General features: G+C 36.2%; 1 protein-coding gene across 5 annotated transcripts in view; it reads left to right on the top strand.

Annotated features, from left to right (window-relative positions):
* VPS13D (vacuolar protein sorting 13 homolog D) overlaps positions 1-23,199 on the top strand; it is a 103,797-nt gene that overhangs the window by 51,027 nt on the left and 29,571 nt on the right. For all 5 annotated transcript variants that reach the window (XM_084495205.1, XM_084495203.1, XM_084495202.1 and 2 more), the window contains 17 exons: positions 249-375; positions 1,028-1,170; positions 1,625-1,755; positions 1,991-2,166; positions 2,296-2,419; positions 3,125-3,360; positions 4,123-4,231; positions 4,452-4,612; positions 4,974-5,082; positions 6,819-6,998; positions 7,366-7,482; positions 7,825-7,974; positions 8,768-8,917; positions 9,699-9,795; positions 11,529-11,677; positions 13,829-13,963; positions 14,286-14,453. In XM_084495205.1, coding sequence (XP_084351331.1) covers positions 249-375; positions 1,028-1,170; positions 1,625-1,755; positions 1,991-2,166; positions 2,296-2,419; positions 3,125-3,360; positions 4,123-4,231; positions 4,452-4,612; positions 4,974-5,082; positions 6,819-6,998; positions 7,366-7,482; positions 7,825-7,974; positions 8,768-8,917; positions 9,699-9,795; positions 11,529-11,677; positions 13,829-13,963; positions 14,286-14,453 — 2,462 coding nt within the window. The remainder of the gene's footprint in view (positions 1-248; positions 376-1,027; positions 1,171-1,624; positions 1,756-1,990; positions 2,167-2,295; positions 2,420-3,124; positions 3,361-4,122; positions 4,232-4,451; positions 4,613-4,973; positions 5,083-6,818; positions 6,999-7,365; positions 7,483-7,824; positions 7,975-8,767; positions 8,918-9,698; positions 9,796-11,528; positions 11,678-13,828; positions 13,964-14,285; positions 14,454-23,199) is intronic.

Here is a 23,199-nt window from a genome sequence, read left to right as displayed (position 1 = left end):
GCATTATCAGAGCTACAGGAGTTCTTTTTTTGCTTGCAGCAGACTCCATGGCTCTCAGCTATAATAGGTTTAGCCCTTAAGCAGGTTAGACATAGAATGAGAAAGAGATTGCATGCAGACTAATGGCTAACATTCCAACAGAAGTATTTTAGGTTGTTCTTTAATTTGAAGTAGTTTTTACCATTCAAATCTTAAATTTGTGCAAAGGTTAAGTATAACTTGACAGGGTTTTTTTTGTTTTCTTAAAGGATTACCACTTATCTTCAGACAAGATAATGCAAAAACAGATGCTGCAGGTCAGTTTGAAGAGCATGAACTTGCTAGAAGTCTCAGCCCACTTCTGTTCTGTTATGCTGATAAGGAACAGCCAAACTTGTAAGTAATACTGAGAGAAGAGTAGAGGGGCGGAACCTTAGAAAGTATGAAAGTAATCAGTAGAGAATTGGGTGCTGGTATATTAGCATGAATATCATTTTAATTTTTTTTTGTCATCTTAAGACAGGTTAAGTACCTGTTCAGGTACTTAGTTTCTTGGTGATGAAATAAGCATACTGAATCTTTCAACATTTCCTACTGAAAACTCCTTAGATGGTTTTATTTTGTGTGCCTTGTATTCATGCTTCTTTTCCAAGGCATCCAAAAACCTGTTTGAAGAGAATTGCCAAGTTGTATGAATACCTTTGTTATCACTAAAAACAATAACAAAATGAGGGAAAAAAATCCAAACTCTAAATGTTAATAGAGTCGTAGCAGTCGCTTACTTGGAAGTCCATGTACAATAGCCTTATATGTAACACAGTCACTGAATCTTCACCCATCTGTTAAAAGAGCTTAGAACATCCGAAGAAAAATAGGATAGAAATGCAGAATGAATTACTAAAGAGATTTATCGTGGCTTCTGATACGGTTATATTAAAACAGAGGTGTTCTTTTTTGTATCCGGGTACACATTTGATTATCAGCATTGTGTTGATATCTGATCCTTTATTTAAATGAGAAAATGTTTGTGTTTTCTTCTTAACCATAGTTGTACAATGCGAATTGGAAAAGGGATCCATCCTGAAGGTATGCCTGGCTGGTGCCAGGGTTTCTCCTTGGATGGTGGTAGTGGTGTCAGAGCCCTTAAAGTGATCCAACATGGAAACCGACCAGGCCTCATTTACAACATTGGTATGTGCTTATGGGAACATTTGAGAAACGCTGTGGAACTTGTTAGGACGTGTCAGTGACACCAGAAACAGAAAAACTGTAGAAGGGAAACTTACATTGCTAAAGGTTTTTGAGGCTTCAGGGGAAAAGTATTAGACAAAAGATAGATAGTATTCAAAATAAAGATGTAAAAATTTTTAGAATTTTGTTAACTTATAAATCAGTTTTTAGTTATTTTTGCATTTCATCATTGAGTATTAATAACTGTATATACAAACTGTTCTTTCTGTTTCTGTCTTCATTCTTCTATATGCTACTTCTAAGTACGTTTGAAATCCCACTTCATTACTGTCTCTGGTTATTTTGAGTGTCTGTATACTGCAAAAGTATTAAAAGATTTGAAGGATAATCTTTTTTTTTTTTTTTTTTTTTCTTGTAAATAATAGCTTTGTTTTTAATTTGTTTCTGTTCCAAGGTATTGATGTGAAAAAAGGCAGAGGTCGTTATATTGACACATGCATGGTAACATTTGCACCCCGTTACCTGCTAGATAATAAATCAACCTATAAGCTTGCCTTTGTTCAGCGGGAATTTGCCAGAGGCCAGGTAAGATGGTTCATTTATGTTACTACAATACACGTAGTTAGTCACAGCATCTTCTAACCAGAAAGAATACAAACATTATACTTGAAAGTATTGTTGGCTGGTTATGACAATCTTTATTCTAATTATGATCATTTGCCTACCAGAGAAATTGCTGTGCTCATATTTGAGAAGTTTATAGATTAATATTGTGTTTTTAACACCTATAGGCTATTTGTTTACCAATTTCTATTACTAGGGAACATCCAATCCTGATGGCTATCTCTCCACACTTCCTGGTTCCAGCGTTGTGTTCCACTGGCCACGGAACGATTATGATCAGCTCTTATGTGTGAGATTAATGGATGTCCCAAACTGCATTTGGTCTGGAGGATTTGAGGTCAACAAAAATAACTCATTCCATATTAATATGAGGTAGTTTATTACACAGAAATCTTCTGTAACGTGCTTCTATTTTTTAATAGAAGCAGCTGTTTAACGCTTATGACTGCAGTAAAACACATCAGAAACCTGCCTCTCATACACTTGTTCTTTATTGTTCAGGGATACGCTGGGAAAATGCTACTTCTTAAGAGTAGAAATTACTCTTCAAGGAGCCACATACCGCGTTGCATTCAGTGACACAGATCAGTTACCACCACCTTTTCGCATAGACAATTTTTCCAAGGTAAGGGAGCAAAAAGTCAAGATTCTGTTTTCCCCTTTCCCCTTTCCTTTCCTTATTAAAAGTAGTTCTTTTTGGTTAGGGAGCTGACTAACTTGCAAAATAAAATTAAAACGTGTAGCAAAAAAAGGTCTTGTGATGAAGAGCATCATAAGGATGAGAATATTGTAACAGGATACTAGTTTGTAATCTGAGTAACACTTGCGCTTGAATAATGTGCAAAAAGAATTCAGGTGACTGATAGCACTTCCTTTCTGTCTTTGGAAGTATTACTGAGCTGAAAATAACAAATGTGAGAGATGAAGAAGCATGTTCCCTGTCAGTAATGTTAAAAAAAAAATCAGAGAATTTTCTTTGCTTATTTTGCAGTACCTTACAAACTGCCTGGTGATCAGAGCAGGAGATACAGCAATTAATACTTACTGGCTGTTTTTATGGAAATAAAACTTGGCAAGTCTCCTAATTTTGATTAGGAAGATTTGAGACGCTATCATGGGACTAATGACCTTTTAAACCAAAGATGATGGGTAGAAGCAAATTTCTAGTCCCTTTGGGATTATCTTTGAGATCCAAATGGAAGAATGGGGGGAGGGAAGCGAGCTGAACATGTTTCAATGACCAACTCCTTAAAAATGGATAAATGGTAGTAAATAATCTGACTGATTAAGAATTTGTGTGAAACTAAATCCTCTTTCATAACTGTTACAGGTCCCAATTGTTTTTAATCAGCATGGTGTTGTCGAGCCAAGACTATACACTGAAGTGAAGCCTATGACCTCTCTAGATTATGCCTGGGATGAGCCTGTTCTACCACCTTATATAATGCTGACAGTTAAAGGGGCTGGCTCCTCAGAAATCGTCTGTAGCATGAATGACTTCCAAGATAGCAAACAGCTTTATTATGAAAACTTCATTTATATTGCTGCTGCGTACACTTTCTCAGGGTAAGTCTTTATATATTACATTAAAATATTTTGCATGCTTATGGTGTTGAAAGTTTTTACTCTCTTAATGATTGTTGTTTTACACCTTTTGAAAGTATTTATAATTCAGGTAAACTTTTGTTGACCATCTAGCTAGCAGAAGAAATTCAGAAATTAAAAAGTTTCAGAATGTTGAGTCTGGCAGAGTCAGTAAACTGTGTAACTTATGTTATTTGGTTGTGATAATTTAGCTCTGTAGGTGCAACTTGTCAATGTTTATTTTCTCACATACTGAGGAAGATTTAGCGTGTGGCATCTACTGTCAACCCACTGATCTTAAAAGAGCAAGGATGTTTAATGTCATATTCAGGAACTTGATTTCATTTGGTGGATTAAGAACACTTCACTACAAGATGTACATGTTATGACATGCTTGTGATATTTCAGCTTGCACTTTATGTGCTGTTAAAAACAGCTATGGGAGGATGGTGCATATTTTATTGATTTTCCCAGTATAAAGTAGGAAATTTTGTTTGGAATTCATCTGATCTCATTGTGAAGTCAATAGTTGTAGTGAGAAATGAAAATCTCTCTTAAGAATGCGGTCAAATTGACAGCTCATCCGGTAATTTAAAAATTAACAAGAGGGAACAAAACAATACAAATGATTGGCTGTAGTGCAATTGTGAGCTTCCTTGGTTTGTTTTTGTTACAGATCTAGTTTAATCTAAAGAAGTAGCAGCTTCTCTGACTAAACATGATTAAATTTTCTTGGTGTTCTAGCTCGCAGGAGGCAAGCGTAAGGCCAGTTGCTTCAAACAGGGATGCTGCATATGCAGAGCTTGTCCTTGATGTTTCTCCAAAGACACAGCGAGTTATACTGAAAAAGAAGGTACCAAGACACGTTTGATTTTTTTTTTTTAAATGTTGTTGCTATGTGATAAAGTAAAATCAGGTGCTGGGAGAAGGAAAAAAGAAAAAAAAACATGGTAACTTTTTAGGTTGAAAATAGTTATAATTTTATAGCACTTGATAGGAAAATAGAACGGTAATGTTTGGTCTGTACTGCTGTGTTCATTTGAATCTTGATTATTATTTTTTTTATGCAACAGGAGCCAGGAAAACGATCCCAGCTTTGGAGAATGTCTGGCACAGGAATGCTTTGCCATGAAGGTTCATCAGTTCCTCATAACCCCCATAAACCTTTTCCTAGGTCTGTGGAGTCTTGTATGATTTTAGATATTGCAGGTCTGGCAGCTGTCACAGATAACAGGTATTGGAAATACAATTTCTAATGAAACTGATGTAGATACTAACTTTGTCTTTGCTTTTACATGATGATTTACTTATTTTTCTGAATAAGAAAATAAATGATTCTGAAGGCTTTTGTAAGAGCTAGGCTTTTATCTGTCCTCAGGAACAGGAGGACTTTGCGACTTTGTGACTTTGGTGTATTTTTAAAGCATAATTAATGTCTTTTCAGCTGCAGATTGTTAAAACAGCACTTTAGAATTGAGATTAGGGAAGCAAACTTGAACAAAAACACAGGACTGGAACTGGGAAATTGGAATCATCTAATTGGATTATCATCTAATTGGAATCATCAAGTCTTGGTTGGCATGCTTTTGTCGTAGGTATGAGCCACTGATGCTAAGAAAGCCTGATCGACGGCGCAGTACCACCCAGACATGGAGCTTTTGTGATGGGAAGTTGACCTGTGGTATTCATGGCCTTGTTGTCCAGGTCAGAACTGCTCATACATGAACTTGTTTTGAGTGTTGCTGATGTTGATGACAGGAATTTGATCTTAGTATTGCAGAGAAGAAGGCTTTGAACCCAAGGTTCAGGATGCCAATGAGACCAGACTTATATAAATAGCTTACTTGTTTTAAATTGATGTTTGAAAGTTCTTATCAATTACAAATAAATAACCATCTTGCATCATTAACATGAAAGTAAAGCATTAGAGAATTAATAGTGTGTGATTGTTGAAAATAATCAGTATGATGATAAGTAGGATCTTTATGTTCTCGTACATACCAAATTTGAAAATGCTGCTGAGTGTCAACTAATATCACTGGTGAAAGTCAGATTTGTGTGTACCCAGTGTTTCTCAGAATCGTGGCTCTAATATTTTAATAACAAGAATTAAAAAAAAAAAAAAAGAGTTCAAACTCTTTTGTCATGTTCCAGGAAATGCTGACTTTCAGAAAATTAACATTGGCAAACTACTTGATAATTCTGCCTGCTGATGTCAGAATTTGTAGGCACAGAAACCTGGATGGCTTTTATGAATTCTGATCCTAAATGTTAAAAGAATGTTGATGGTCATACTTTTATTTATTTATGCCATATTTATCCATCGTTTATTTACAAGCAAAAGTAGAATACATGATCCTGCAAATTGTTGAAATAGCAAAATATACTTGTGATAAAATATATTATTTCTAGCATTTTATTATGAAAAATGAATTATTTGCAAGCTACAACAATGGAAATCAAACTCAATTCAGAGGAAAAAGTGCTTTCATAGTAAATGTGTTAGCTCTGTGATGAAAGTGTGTCTTATGCGAACAATGAATTTGGAATGGATCTATAAAGCACAGGATGTTAGAAATATCACTTTGAAAGTTCAATGGATAGGACACGTACGTTCTATTTAGCTTCTTTTTTTTTCTTGTTTCTAAATTCCTTATGACTTGTTTGTTATTTTTTCCAAAACATATGGTTCAGATACTTGTTCATTTTAAAACAAACCAGCAGTGACTGAAAAGCAGCATCTCAGACATCTTGCTCACTTTCTCTGAAGGAATATAGGAAGGATATTAGTATATAGTATATATAGTAATAATATAGTAAGGATATTAGTAATACAGTGTTTCTTTGCTACTTCTGATGATATGTTTCAATGCTAATACCAAAAAACAGAGGTAAATACTGACTTAAGCCCATGATATTGGGTTGATCATTTTGTGATCAAATTACAGTAGCTTAGTAAGTTACTACCTGTCAGTCTGAGATAACCAAAAAGCCCCACATTGCTGCATTAAGCTGTTGACTCAGTAAGGACTTAAACTCCTGTCTTACTTGAAGATCCAGAGTTCATCTTTTAGGAACCTTTCTATCTTGTTGAAAAAGTTTTCAGAAGGACTTGCAGTGTTTGATCATGATAGCTTTAGTATGTGAACATTCAGGGGGAAAATACTTAATTTTTGGTCTTAGCTATTTTTTCTAGCTGCCATGCTGATAAAAGATGAGTTACCAGAAGACCAACTAGAGTATTTACTCTAAAGAGTAAGAAATGTGTAATTTCCCTCACTCCCAGACTAGTCAGTCTGGGACTCAGTCCCAGACTACTTTTTTCTCCAATTGTCTAAAGAGGGGGAAGTAAAATACACTTTAAATTAATGCATATAAATAGATATCTGAAGTCTTTACCTATCTTTTTCCTTTTCTTTTTTTTTTTTTTCTTTCTCCAGGCAAAGGGAGGAGTATCAGGTCTTTACGATGGAGCAGAAGTTGTTCTTGGTCCTGACACTTCTCTTGAACTTTTGGAGCCAGTTCCACCTGAACAGCAGTTCATAAACCAGAAGATGAGGCCTGGGTCAGGAGTACTAGCTATTAGAGTCACCCCAGATGGGCCAACTAGAGTTCTGCAGGTGATTCATTAACTGGAATCTAGTAATATATTTTACTTGTAAATTTTTTTACTTTAACTGGAATCTTTAACTTTACTTGTAACTGGAATCTAGTAATATATTTTACTCATAATTTACTTGTACTTGAAATACCTTCTTATGCATTGCATCTCTAAATCTAACAAAATGGTAATTTTGTAATGATATGAAAGGGGGGAATATCATAAATAACTACGTTGAAAGTTTTTGAAGTTCATTCTTTTTAAATATAAAGGAGGGTAATATAGCGATTATTTATGAATAGGAAAGAGATCATAGCGGTGATCTGATGTTTTGGTGGTGTTTGTTTTTTTTTTGTTTGTTTGTTTGTGTTTTTTTCTCATACTAGATAACAGATTTTAACCAACGTAGAAATGAACGTTTATCTGGTGAAGGAGATGAATTTCCAGTTATGGAACAAGATCTACGCAAGTTAAAAAATCCAAATATGGAGCAGGAATTAGAAGTAAGATATTACAACAACTACCTATTCTGTTTCTGTCAGCTTTTTTGGTCTATTTCAATTGGTTAGTGGGCTTTTTTTGGTTTTGGTTGACGGTGGTTGTTGTTCATTTGCCTTTCCCCATGATAAACGCTTGCAAGAAACCTGTAGACATTCCTGCTAAAACACCTCATTCTTAGATACTGGGTTTAGAAATCCAAGCCCTCTTTATTTGAAGACCTAATCATCAAGAGCTGTTCAGCAGCAGCTCTGGAGATAAGTTTAAAAAAATAACTTTTTTGGAGGAGCATGCACATTCAGTACTACAGGTATGGTTTTTTTCCTCTTCAAATACTCTTTTCTCAGGTGCTTGTGAGACTGGAAGGTGGAATAGGATTGTCTTTAGTCAACAAAGTCCCTGAAGAGCTGATATTTGCAAGCCTCACAAGAATTAATGTCCACTACACACAACTGTCAACGAGTCAGATGCTAGAGCTCAGCGTGCAACATGTACAGGTATTTGTCATATTGAAACAAATTTATTTGTTCATGTGTCTCCTGGAATTTTGAAAAATGTTTAGAGCTCTAAGATTTAAATTCCTGAATATTATAAATGTTTTGGTAAGTATCAGTGTCTGTCTTGGATTATCCTCTACTTAATAATAATTGAGATAATGATGTTTTGTGCTCCATGCAGTTTATTTCTAACTATTTTAAACTGTTATGCAAGGTAGAATCTTTCTTTTTTTTTTTTTGTTAACAGGTCATATTGAAATTTTTCTCTTTATCTTTGTTTTCAATTTGGTCTTTCAAAATCAGAATTAACAAGTTAAACCAAACACGGTGAAAACATTTTCTTAATTAAAAATCTCCTCTGGATTATTAGAATTGTGTTCCCAATATGCAAAATTTCCATGAGGTGTGTGTACTCTTGCAGACTATAGAAGATAAACGGGTGCTTACATGTATCAGTCAAACTTTTTATCCACAAGAAGGTTTACTCTACTGTTGATTAATATTTTTGGCTGTGTTTTTAAAACACAAACAAGAAAACAGGACAGTGGATATACTGATTTTTCTACAGTTTTTGTTTCGTTTTTTTGGTAGCTATAAACATTTTCATAATGAAGGGTATTTCTGAGTATTCTGGGGGATGATCTTAGTAGTGATCAGTAACCCAGTATATTCAGTAGCTTCCTGACTCAAGGACCACTTGTTTCTGAAAGCTTTTAACTCCTCAGATAAAGAAACTTGATTTTACTTATCATTGTTTATTCTGATTTTGTTGTCTATCATATCCACACTGTAGGTGGACAACCAGCTTATTGGCACCACACAGCCTTTAATGCTCTTTCTGACGCCTAGGATGAGTGAAAATGAGCCTGTGGAGGCTGGTCCTGCAGTGCAAGTAAATGCAATGAAATTTCCCAGTAAGAATACGATGACTGATATATACAAGGTAAACAGCCATCTTTTGTTTGTGCCATGCAAATACCAGTCTGTTTAAATGACCTTACTTGTTGCTAATTTTTACTAGTATCTGAATTAAATTATTCACTGAATTAATGCTGTGTTGTAAAGGACGCTATATCCAACTTATCATGTTAAGAATACTTGAAGCTACAGTACAGTGATGGACAGGATGATTAAAAAAAAAGACCACTGCTCATTCATGTCCATGACCTAACTTTTCAAGATAAATTATTCTTACTTCAAAATTCGTAGGTACCATTACAACATAATGAACCTGAATATCTGTGCTGTGCTTCTCATGTCTTGTGTACAAGGTGATTACTTCTCTCTGATAATGTTGCAGCATAAGCCCTGATTTCTGTACTGCAGCTATTAACTTTGTTTGGAATTTTATCCACCAACTGGAGTATGCATTGTGAGGACAAAATAGGGTTGGTTTATCAAGACCAATTCAGTTACTTGGAATCTTCACACATATTTTGACACTCTTTTGAGTAACAGCTTTGGAATCAGTTAAGCATCAGATTCTCATGTGTTAGTATTGGCTAATGAAGCACAATACTTTCCAAAACAATCTAAAAATCAGAAGTTGTAGGTAACTTCCAGTGAAAAAAAACACCAAAGACATTTGGAAGGTGAAAATCTCAACACAATTCCATTCCAGTGAAAATATCATGTGAAGTAGAACACATTGTCCTATATAATGGCTTGTACAGATAATATTTCTAGTATTAATACTGTAAACTGAAACTTGTTTATCTTTGCAGCATCTGATGATCACTGCTCGGAAGTTCACAGTTCAAATTGAGGAGAAATTGCTTCTGAAGCTGCTGAATTTCTTTGGCTATGCTCAGTCTGAATCAGGTATAGTATAAAATTACAAAGACCAGTTTTACAGTATGCATAGGTATGATCTTTGCATGTAAAGTAAGTTCAAAATGTCTGGCAAACTCTTAACTGCTTGAAAACATCCACTGAACAGGAAGTTTGAAACTTAATGTCTCAGTGGACCTCACAAAGCTGATTACGTGTATCGTGCTTGTTACAGCACTCAGGCAGTGACGCATGTGGCATTGTCCAATATGCAGTGGCTGAGCCATACCTCTGTGGGAAGGAGTTCAATATTCGTCATAAGCTCATGTAACTAAATAGGTGAAGAGGTGGTTTTTTTGTTTGTTTGTTTGTTTTTGTTTTTGTTTTTTTAAAGTGTTATTAATTTAGCAAGCCACTTAGTAAACTAAGTTTAAATAAACCCTAGGCTAGAAATGAGATATCTGTTCATTTTTTCCTTGGGCAGTCCCTCATTCTCAGCTGAAGGAAGATTTTGGCTGTCTGACCCTACAGTTCTGATATCTATTACTCCTAGCTATAATTATAAAAACAAGTTTTGTTTTCATTCAGTGAAGCAAGATGGGGCTCTTGAATCTTCTCAGCTCATAGATGTTATTCTAATCTTTCTATTGCAGGGCTTGTGTGTACTTTGGAAACTTCTGAAATGTCTGTTTTGGAGTGGCAATTTAAAGAGTCACTTTTATTACATAGTAAGGGTGTGTAGGAATATATAGCTTCCTATATAAATAACTTGAAGGAAAAAAAAAACAGTTGAGGTATATTTCCATATGTGGGCAAGCCTACAAATGATGCTCAAGAGTGTAATGTCTTGCTAATCCATAGTATGTTCTTAATTGTCTCTAAAAAAGACAAGTATTACCTTTCCCAGTTTCAAAGACAGAGGATTTAAAGACTTAAGTTTTGTAGTGATGAAGAAAATAAAGGTTCTGAATTTCACTCTGTTTACTAGTCTCTCCTTTGGTTCAGTTTATGATACTTTTGCTTTCTTGTTTTTTATTTCCTTACTTACTGTACATTTCCTTACTTACTGTACACTTACTACTTACTTGGTAGTTTATCCACTGATGCTGATGATGCCATCCAAGATTCAAACAAAATCTATTTTGTCATTTTCATCCAACTTAATTGTTCAACCTGAGTTCTTAAGATTTTGTCATCTTTCTTCGTTCTCCTTGATGCCTGAATACCAAGATGCTCTCAGAAATAGCGTACAAACCTGTTGGTCACTGTCAGCCAAATTTGACTCAGTATATAAATCAGTTTATTGAGTGTCTTCTGCATAGGTATTTTTTCCATTAGGTAGTGATGATGAAAAACATCAAATTCTATTGTTTTGTTATTATTAGCAGGTCATAAAGGAAATGTAGAGAGAGGAAAATGTAAGATTGTGACTACTCAGTAGGAAGGAAACATTGCATAGTTACGTTTGTATCACCTTGCTTTTATGTGATGACATATATTTGAAGCAAGATTAGTAGCTTAACTCAATCTATGCATTTAGATAACTTATTTTTGTCTAACTACAAATAAATGCAGGTTTTAAAAATGCAGGCAGATCTGAAAAAAAAATCTTGAGCCTAAAGGGTCAACTTCGTGTCATAAGGCATGAATAATTTTGCTGGCTACACTAGCAATTGCACATACTTTTTATTTGTACAGAGAAATTGTAACTCCTTATGGAGTATGCATTCATAACTACATACATATTTAATCTATTCTGATTCCTGTGTTTCCTCTGGATGTAGAAGTTGAAAACTATGATGAAAACCTCCATGAAAAGGTTGCTGAAAATACTGGAGTACAAAAGCGATACTACTTTGAAAATCTCAAAATAACCGTGCCTCAAATAAAGTTGAGTGTCTTCACTTCTAATAAGCTACCTTTGGAACTCAAGGTAAGACAATGTATTTACAGAATATGCTTCCAAATAAAGGTTCTATCACAGAAGGAGAAAGAAGCAGAAGCTTCTACTTACTGCTATTAATAGTCATGTATTCTTCCATTATTTAATTTCAGTAAATTTCACTAATTTGCATCATTTCCAGTCTCGTCTGTAATATTCCTTGATTTCTGTTATTTCCATTTAAGCACAGCCAATTTCACCTAATAACTTGCTACCTTACAGAGGACTTCAGTTACATTAATAGTAGTGTAAAGAGTCTTGAAGTGAATGAATGACATATGGGGTGGCTAAGGGTGGAGAAAGATAAGTTACTGAACTTAGGGAACAAGAAAAAAAAAATGCTTTGTGCATTTTGTGTGACTTAGTGTGCTGCCTCTCTATGGAGGGACTGAACTGCTGCCTTTTCAAAGCTGCATTTTCATAGAAATTTTGGACACTGACCAGGCCTTTTTTGTGCGCTTGAAATAAAGGACATTAATATGTGCATGCTTTTAAAGAAGTTCAGTGTTGTGAAGTCTGTATCACAGAGTCTGACCAAGCTAACCCAGAACAACATCAGTCCTGCACTCTTGTATTGCTTTTGCCAAATCCGTGTGCAAAGGAGAACAATTCGATAACAAGCTCTAATATTCCATACCGGCCAGTGGCTTGAAAGTGTGAGATCTTGTATTTCAGTATCACCATAAAAATGCTTGTCAACCAATTATCTCTGAATTTGAGAGTGAAAACGGTGTTAGTGGTGAGTGCCTTTAAGAAACTAGTAATGCGCACTGGTTTTTGGATTTCTTACCACCTTTGGAAAAAGGTCCAATCTTGGCAGCTGCTGGGAATGTTCCCAAGAGAAAACTCGGCGTATACATTTTTTTGTAATAATAACAGTCACTGACTGTATTCTGTATATTAACTTTCGCAGAAGGAGTTCATTCAGTTTTGTAGCATGGGTGAGTTCAGGGTAGAAGTGAGAGAATAATCACAGTAGAGCCTTTGTAGTCTCTCTAACAACCTCTAATGTTTCTGGAAGGTTTGGACATTGCTGTCTGGTAATGTGGGGTAGACAGATTATTTTTATTAGGTACCACTATTAACAAAGTTGCCTTATATAATATCTGATAGTTAAACAGGAAATTACTTCCTACCAAAGTGAATAATGAGGGCTACTCTAGTTAGTCGTCCATTTACTGGAAAAATAAATAGGTCCTTTCTTACTTGCAAACTGAAGTCAGACATGTAATTTACATTAATTGCCTGCAGATGGCAGAAAAACTCGTACTACTTACTACCAAGCATGATTTAGTGATTAATGTAGAAACATATAACAATATCAGGCTTCTTGCCATCTTCAGATTTTCTGATGTTGGCACTGTGCATGTTGTTACCAAGAACTGAAATGATCTAGAAGAGAATAGTTCAGCTGGGGCCTTCAGAGGTCGAGTCCAACTGCCTGACTTCTTTAGGGCTATAGCACATCAGTGAGGGAGTTGTCCAAGTGCCTCTTGAACGCTGACTGGCACGGGGCATCAGCCACCTCTCTAGGGAGCCTGTTCCAGTGTTCGGCCACCCTCACGGTAACAGAATTCTCCCTAACACCCAGCCTGACCTTCCCCTGGCACAGCTCTGGGTCATTGGAGCAGAGAGTGGCGACTCCCTCAGTGCTTCCCCTGCTCAGGGCACTGCAGAGAGCAACCAGGTCACCTCCTGGCCTCCTTTTCTCCAAACTGGACAACCCAAGTGTCCTCAGCCTCTCCTTATAAGATGTGCCCTCCAGCCCTTTTACCAGCTTTGTTGCCCCAAAATGAGGTTTGCTGCTAATTGACCTTTAGAGCAGTAACAACAAAATGCTAAACATGGAATCTTAAACACATTTTGTTTTGAAATACAAACTTCAAGTTTAGGAAACAGATTGCATCAGGAGGGGTGTTTAGTTGCTGTCTAATTACTGAACAAATGTAAGTCTATTAATTTGATCATCATTTACAAGTAAAAGGTTTATGGAGTGATTGTCGTCTACATCTATCAAAGCATCCACTATTCCAGCAGCTTCAGATAAGCTATTGGCTTGTTATATACCTATTTAATTCATTTGGATTCTCTGAATGAGAAGTAGAAAAAAAAATTAAGTAGCAATATTTTTTATTTAATCAGGCATTGAAGAGCTCACTGGGATTTCCTCTAATCAGATTTGAAGATGCTGTGATTAATCTGGATCCTTTCACTAGGGTCCATCCATATGAAACTCGGGAGTTTATCATTAATGACATTCTGAAACACTTTCAAGAGGTAAGTGTCATACAGATTTTATTAGAGGAAAGGCTAAATTTCTCTTGATTGAGTTCTGTAGTGAGGATTGGGATGAAATTCTTCCTTGACGATCAGGTATTTACTGTATAACCCCTTCCCCCTTTCTTTTTTTTTTTTTTTTTTTTTTTTAGTATAGCGAGATAGCATCACACATTTCTAAAATTCACTGCACTTTAAGATGAAACTGTTGATTGTAGTGGTGCTCATGTATTGTTTTATAGTATCTCTTCATTTTTAATCAATCTTGCTGGTGTTAACGTGATCCAGAGGTGATATTTCAACCTTTCTATTGATTTTACAGGAGCTGATCAGTCAGGCAGCAAGGATTCTAGGTTCTGTGGATTTCCTTGGCAACCCGATGGGTCTACTGAGTGATGTTTCAGAAGGTGTTGCTGGACTTATAAAATATGGCAATGTTGGTGGTCTCATCAGAAATGTCACACATGGAGTATCAAATTCAGCTGCAAAGGTAATAATTATGATGTTAAAGTTTACTAAAACAGTAAGTTAAAATAGGAAATAGAAAATAATTATTTACCATCTTTAAATAGATAGCTTTTCCTGTTTGTTTGGTAAAAATTTCATTTGAAATGTAGATTTATTTATTTTAAATGCTTATACATATACTTCAGGGATGCTGATAAACCTGCAGGAGGTGGTGAAACAACTCAATGCCTTAGTATTCATGTACATGCATTCAGATTGAATGCAGTTGTGAGCAGTATTTTAGTTCTGTGGTTCAAGTGTGGCATCATCTCATTGAAACCAGAGCTTTACATGAATTGGAGCATTTAAAGGTTTATTTAGTATAACACGAGTTGTTAATGTATTTTGGGAAACTGATTAAGCTGATACAAATATGAATTGTTATGCAAACACTTGAGTTAATTTTGTTTTCAATGCAATATAGCAACAAACTAAAGGATTCTTAGATTGCTATGCATTTATATTTAGCTTAATTGCAGAATCTGTGCATGGTGGACATTCTTTTGTCCTTCAATAACGATTGAGAGAACACCATTATATCAGGGCTCTTAGTTGAAAATAATGATCTTTGCTGCCTAAGAGAGGTATGATCTAAACACAGCAGCCAAAAATAGAAAGTGGTTTAGATCATAGTCTATGTTGTGCTTGATACTGAATGAATGTATGTTGGCTTTAAAGGAAAAAAATCTTGAGATATTTCTCATCAATTACATGATTTGTCAACACATACTGTAAGTGAACTTTATGATTGTGGGTAGTAATAGTGTTTTCTTTTCATGAGGGCTTGTTATTAAAAGTAGTTTACGTGGTGCTCTAGTTCCTAAATGTAGGAGGTTTATGTGCATGGAGAATTATGGTATCAGGAGGGAGATGTGGCAAAGATGACCTAAACTGAATTTGGTCAGTAAGGATTAAAAGTACTGTCTGTAACAGCAGGATCATTTAGCAATATAACACTGTCTAGTTAATTTTGAGTTTGTATATTTGCAAGCAGGTGGCATTTAAGCATATAGTGGTTAATACAGCCAAGTGAAACAACAACAGTCAAAATCTGCCTTTCTCAGAAATGGCTGTCACACAATATACGGCAGTTACTCACAGAAAACTGAATGTTTTCCAGAGGTGTTCTGTAGTCTGAATAATGGAAAAAAGAGACATTGGTGATGATGCAGAATAGGAGATGATGAAATTATTTAGTAATAACTGAAAAACAGAAAAAAGTTCTCAGTGTCGCCCTGGTGCATTTGAGGGTGTGTGTGTGTCTTTTTGTTTGTGCAGTCTAGTTTTCCTGATACCATTGTAAATATGTGAAAATATTTTAATGCAGTTTATAAGCTTATATTCAAGAAATTGGGGGACAAGAAGTAAAACATCCTTCCAAAATTATCCTCGTGCTTTCACCTAAAAAAATACAGCATGTAGGTAACTAGTAAGACAGAATTTTTCGTTCTCCCATTACCCAAAGAATGATGAGAATAGTCAAGGAAGAGTAAACATTGAATGGATGAAATTTGATTGTATTCTGGGGTATAAATAAAGCCTGTTCATAGTAATGAAGCTACTCCTCCAGTACATGAATTTAACTTTGAACCAAAACTTTAAAGCATTCTAGAGCTGTGAAATGTGGTGACTTTAAGATATATGCCAGTTTCACTTTTCACTTAATGTTTACCACTTTATTTCCAAGTTAGGATAACAACTTGGTAGGACTATATGTGAGTTTCTTCGTGAAGTATGTATTTACTGACAGATGTGTTACGGGAAAGTGAAAATTCTTTCCTATTATTTTCGTTTTCCAGACTGGTAAGTGTGTTTATGTTGGTTCACCCTTTCACAGCCTATTCTATTTCTTTGTATACATGAAAATCTACCTTTTTCCCTGTAGTAGTGGCAAAAGGTAATTCAGAAGATGAGAAAGGTGAGATGTAGAATTTACATAACTACAGATAACTCAGAACTAATATTATCAGACCTAATTAAATTGCCATGGAGATCCTCAGTCCATCACCAAGTGCATCGTTGTGAGCACATCTAACCCAGACAGTTGAACTATGAGGCAAGATGGCATATACATTCTCTAATACAATTGTTTTATTCCCAGATTAGTGCATTAGGACCTTTGCAAAGATTTATAATGAAATAAGATGTTGCTGATATTCCTGTCTTAATCCTCCCTTAATCTCTTTTTGAGATTCACTACAGAACATTTTAAATGTGTAGTTAAGAGGTGCTAAAGCATCATGCTGTTTTCTTAGTATCAGCGCTGCAAATACAGGTTCATCCAAGCAGTCGGGTAGAATACTTACTGAGCTTCTGGAATGCAGTATCCATCTGCACAAACGAGTGCTTTTGTCCATACTTTCTACTCGTAGTTCTAGTCTCTTGTGGCCCATCCACTCCACCCAATAGAGTATGTTTCTTTAGAGTTTCCTTTCTATAAAGTGTTGTTTCCTCATTGCAATCACATCTGTAGCAACAGACTCATAAATCTTTCTTTAAAAGGCACGAGCCTTCCTACATTTCCCACAAGGGCAAGGTCATTCTTTGAACTTTGGAGTCATTTGTAACCAAGGGTTTTGTGAAGGAAGACTTTCAAAGGCAGAAGGGCAGTTGGATGCTGAACTCCTCTCAAAATTCAACAGGAGCTGAATGTCTGCTTCCCGTTTATACCTTTGAAAATCACCCCATGGACTATTTATCTGTCTTCCCAGGTATTATTTTTCCTCCTTGATATATCCAAAATGTCTGAGGTGCGAGTCTCACACAGTTGCCTTTTAAAAATCCTTTTATATCAATTATATGTCTGTCCTCTCAGAACAAGTGAATTCTATCCCTTAGGAAGGCTTAACAGCACATTATGGGAGCTCATGGATTACTCTTCCAAATATTCTGCTACACTGAAGATTATCATAAAGAAGTCTCAAATAACAAGGATTAATTTGTTTGTATGTTTTGCACTGCACTTAGTTTTCTAGAAGATTTAGATGCCTAAACCAAGAGTCTCCGTATGATACGAAGTTGACATTTCAGGTACAATTTGTATGTCCATGGTATGTTGTAGAACTTGACTTTCTGCTCAACCACATATATACCTTACACTTGCTAAGTTTTGGTAAAGAACAAAACGGAGGAGAGGGGTGTATAATTCCAGTTACTCAAGAAAAACGTAACTGAAAAAATAGATCATTTTCATCTTTCTGCCTTGTTGCTTTCTGTAGGGAACGCACTATTAAGTATCCTAGAGGTCCTCATCTATTGCACCTTATTCTGCAGAGCTGGTAACTGAAGTAGTCAAAACTAGATAAGCCTCTGTTCTGCGTATAAATTGATGGCTGGAAAAAAAATCATTTTTGGTTGTTTTGTGTGCCTGACTTTCAAGTGTCTTAAAAGTCTACACAAGAGTTTAAGATGAGTTAGATTTAAGGTGTGAATGGATAGATAGATAAATAAACTTAAAGACTGTAATCATCACGTTAAATCTAACACTGCACGACTGAATTGAAAAGTAAGCTATTTGAGTTGTATCTGGTTTTGTCATTTTATTGCTTTTCTATTTTATAGTTCTGTTGACTATTCCTGTAATGGCTTTTCCATGCATTTCAGAACATGCAGTGGGTAATGCCTTCTTTCAAGTGGATAGCTGCAGCATATTTAAGTTGGCACAAAACCTTAGGTTAAATAAAGTTCACTACAGAGAGTTTTGTAGTTTTTATCCCTTGGAGACTGAAAGTTCTGTATTTTAAAAAGTTCTTTGATCCTAAATATAGACACCTGAGGGAATTTCATTCCCTCTGAATGAAGATTTCTATAGTTGCCATATGCGTAGAAATGTCTTGAATTCTTGGCATTCGCCCTTTATTTCCCCCTTTAGGCATGATAGTTCTAAATCCTAAGTTATTCCTGTTTCAGAGGTGTTTCAATTAGAATTGAATATTGAACACTGAGTTACTGTCTGAAGAAAAATGTTCCATAGCTTATATACTCTGAATGGAAAATTAAGCGTGGCTGAACCTATTGCTGGCAAATAGGTGTTGCTCTGACATAAGAAAATTCCCGGTTGTAAAAGGTTTGAAAAATAAATCAGCTTCTCAATACTGTATTTTATGTGTCTGATCCGTTCGACCCATATTAGGAATTCTGTTATCTTTTGTGAGTTATGAGCACATAGTAATGTAGTTGTTATGGCTCTGCAGCTAGGCTTGGTTTCTATGGTACAAATATTGGATGGAAATGATCCCTGCCCCCCAAAAAAATAACTTAGTGACATTTTTTATGCACAGAAAAATAGCGTAGAACTTTCTCAGTATTTCAGTGCTTTTGTTTTGCTCCACCTTGTTCTGACTTTGCAGTATTCCCATTCTTCACATTCCAAATATGTCACTTGAAATAAGCTTTTTGTTGGTTTTGAACAGACAGGAGCTAGTTTATATGTCCCTTTCCTTGAGTTAAAGGAGCGATTGCAATCTAGTTGCCAGGGATAGGAAGGCTGTAGGCTTTATGTTCACCCAACCAAAATGAGCAACCAAAGCCAAGCGTTGTCTTGCTTGTAGGTAAGATAGTGACAGAATTTTATTTCTCAAGAAAAAAAAAAGAAAAAAACCTCAAGGTTTTTGTATTCCTAGAAGTGATTTATATGGTTCAGGTTAAAAGTAGCTTTACCTATGTTTTCTGACTGCCTCCCTGTCTGTCTTTGCTGACTTTTTTTTGTCATGATTCGTTTTTGATTAAGATTTTTCTCCTCGTGTCTTCTCCAATATTGCCTAGGGGCTGGTTTCAGCTTGTTCAGGTAATGCATCCAGGTGGCACTGCAGATCATCTTCAGTTGAGTTTGCATTTCATTCTAAGACTAGCCGCACATGTGCAAGATCAAGCGCTGAGCAGTGAAAAACAGTATGAAAACATGAAGATTATGAGAAACCGTGATGGAAAGTAATTTAAATTTTCAGGTAGAAATTTTCAGTGCTAGGGGGAACACAATAGATAATGCAATTTTACCCATTTTTAACCATTTTAAAAGGCGGTAAGATTTATGGCCAATTAATGACAATGAAAAGCCATGGAAAGTGTCACCTCTCGTGTGCAAAATACCTGGTATCTGTGAATCAGTATGTTTGAAAGAGATTTTTGGGGTAAGAAGTGAAAGATAGAGGACCACATCTGGGAACTTTGAATGATTATATTGTTCTTCCTGTCTTTCATTCCTACCATGGGATAAAATGTGTGTGGCTAGCATCCTGATCATAAGGTCCCTTCAGAGTTTGGGTTAAATTCAGCATTTACAAAGCTTCTTATACAAAGTGTTTGTGAACTTGCTTTGACTACAGTGTATCTTTGTGTGGAGAAAGGGCATTGGTGTAAAATCAAACCAAAAATATGTATTCTGTGGGAATAAACATTTTGATCTGGATTTGATGTCCTAAATGTGCCTATTCAGAATCCAGCTGACACACTGGTGGAAGCTTTGAATTAGCCTTTCCAAGAGAAATTCCTCAGTAGACAATGAGGATCCTGACAAGTGCAAGCAATGAGATGTTTTAGCTTTATGCAGAAATCTACAAGTGACCATGTTGACAATTTATTAAAACTTGAAGCTTTCTTTTTACACCTGTCTAGAACTTTACTTTGAAGGATGTTACCTGCTGATTTTCTTCAAAATAAAGTACAATGTTCTTGTTTTGCTGTCCTCCTGGGGAATGAGGTGAACAAAGGAGAATTTAAAATGTAGTATGCAGAGTGCTGCTAAAAGTACAAACTATAAAATTAGAAACGAACAGTTATCATTAATGATAAAATGAAATTTGGTCTTCGCCTACGGTTTTTAAATGGTTAGCATGTCATGAAAACAATCACATATATCCCATGTATCACAATTAGAAAAAATGGGGTGTGGGTTTGAAATTCATCTCTCCAGCCTTGACACAAGGCTAAGTACACCACCCTACTGTATATTTTAAGAGGGAGCACGTATAAAGCTGTGTATAATATGTTAAACAGGACAATTTTAAACTTGAAATTCCTTAGATGTGTATCGCCAAGGAGGGAAGACAATATTTTTACATCCAGGGGATGTGGCCAAGGTTATCTTCTGGAGCTGTAACAATAGATAAGACTTGCCATCAGTTCTACAGATCTGAGTGAGTCATCCTTCAAGGAACTGTAAGCTATTTACACTGCACAAACAATGGCAGGCCAAAAGAGGCTTGCAGGTTTCCTCCAAAAATCGAACACTGAAAGCTGCTGAGGTTTTATAATAGAAGTTTCTTGTGCGTCCCAAGTGCGGTCATAGGTGACAGTGCAGAAAATGGGACTGGCAAGTCCGGCGTGTTGCTGGAGGGAAGCGTGCTGCAACGTGAGCACTGGAAATAACAGAGTTGTTGTATGCAAGTACAAGGGGGTTGGTGAGGGTGATGGTTAAAAACAGTCTGCCAGAGCACAAATACATTGTTGTTAGGTATTAAGGAACTGGACTAGATCTCTTCATTTTTTTATTTTTTTTTTTTTTGCTGGCTTTCAGTATGTAGAGGTGTGTTTTGTTTTTTTGAGGGGGTGGAAGAGAGCTAGTAATGCCATTCCCAAAAAATAAACAAACAGGAAGACCTTAAAGCTTTGCAAGAGTTAAAGTTGGGGGGGGGAGAGAGGGGGGAATTATCTGTTAAGAGTATTAGTTGTTTAATAAAGCGCAGTTGTCCTCCAGATGAACCCGCCAGTGACTCTGCAATTGGGGTCATTCCAAGTTCATGCTGTGGACTTTTGACTGCCTTCTGTGTATGTGAAAACAGCCGGCAGTTCCTGCAGGGATCACTCATTCAACCCTGTAACACAAAACTATTGCCAACGGGCACCTGCTGGTGCAGCCTCCCAGGAGGTCCCCTAGGGCAGCTCCCCGGCTCATCAGGCAGCTGGGGGACAGAGCCAGCGGGGCTCCCCCGGGACACCCGGCTAATCAGGCGGCCGCAGGCAGCGCGTCAGGGGGCTTCCAGATCACCCGGCCAACATGCTGTTGTCAGGATGCATTAGGACGCTCAGTTAACGATGGGATGTGAGCTAATTAAAGCTCCTTTCCTTCGCTTATATGACAGAAACAGGGGTGGAGATCGCTGCACGGGATCTCAAGCAGCACATGCTTGGTCGGTGGGAAAAGCCGTTGCCTCCTCTTAGTTGTCAGTAATTTAGAGAGGGTCAAAGTTTATGTATCTCTTAAAATGAGAAGCTGATTATAGCATTTTGCTGGTTTGGTATTTTCTAAATTAGGGCTGCATCAGTTTTGTTCATAGTTCCATTACACATTTCTCACTGCGTGATTTGACCTGGTTATAAATGTGTCTTGGGCTCGGCCTAAACCATCCTCTGTGCTTAGGGTAGCGTTTAACAATTCACCTGGCACGGAGTAATGTGCAAAGAAAAGTGTAAAAAACATATAACATATAAATTTGCCTGAAATCACAAACCTTTCTGACTGAATAGCTGGGTAATCATTTTCTTAGGAAACTGACAGAAGCCATGGTAAATATATTTTGTGGAGCAGCTTCAGATAGGAGTTTTAAATCTGAGAACTAAACGCTTGCTATGCTTTCAAATACCCAAAGCATTTTGTTTATGAGTCCCAGAACAATGTACAGCTGACCAAGGAGAGAGAGGTAAGAGGAGGGAGCTGTGTTGTCTTTCTACCTACTGATGTTTGTAAAATGAAATATGTAGTGTTTGCATCTTCCACTTCTTAACAATGCACAAGTAAAGAAGCTGCTCTGAAAGTTATTTTCACAGTAAGTCACAGAAACGTATTAAGTACTAGTATTAGTCTTGAGTCATCACAATAAAAGGAAGGGAACTTGGATGTAAGAATTTCCTAGACACCTTTATCTGTCCCATTGTACCTAGTTATTGTGTGTATCTACAAATACTGCATTTTTACACTTCCTAAAGAATAACATCAAGATCTGAGGATGGCTAACTGTTCTGAAGCAGGGTTTCTTTACCATACCAAATCCCAGCAGCATGTACGTCTGCTTAGCTTGTAGCTTGTATACTGAGATTTTTGCCTCCATGCACTGAGAGAAACGCATAGTTTTGAATCATTGTATTTTACTGTCAAGTCAGTGTAAAATCTTTCTACCTCTAAGATACATATAACAGGTTTGAGAGAAGTAGGAAATAAAAATAATTTTGAATGATACTGCCAGAAGACAAGTAACCACAGGGGATTAAATTTAGATGGGCATTAAATGCTTAGAGGTAGTCCATTGTATTTAATCACTTGGCTGAACAGTACTGCCAAAACTTCTATTCAGCAGGGAAGATGCGGATGTGTTCTTTTTGTTTGTTTGTTTTTAAACAAAACTCCAAAGCAAGTAGCCTCTACATTGTAATGATACCAATTTCTTTGAGATTACTATGGAAGTTATCGATATCTTTAATGTAAGATAACTGTTAAACATATGTAAAATGAGTTGATGTTTTATCATATTTAAATATTATCTAAAGAAACAAATTATCATTACATGCTAAAAAAAAAAAAAAAAGCTTATGAGTCTCAAAAAAAAAAAAAGTAAAACATTCTGTACTAGATCAGTTTAACAATATATACTTCGGGGGGTGTTCAGTATTTCCCAGCTAATATTTACTGTATTATTCCTTTCAGTCTGTACTGCGATGCCTCTTGCTTCTGTTGGAAGTACATCAGAAAGTAAATGTCAGGGTAGAAGGGGGGAGGAAAATGCAGTTCCAAAATT

Source organism: Aythya ferina (assembly GCF_964211825.1).
Source record: "Aythya ferina genome assembly, chromosome: 21".
Lineage (NCBI taxonomy): Eukaryota > Metazoa > Chordata > Aves > Anseriformes > Anatidae > Aythya > Aythya ferina.
This window is presented reverse-complemented; position numbering and strand designations above follow the sequence as displayed.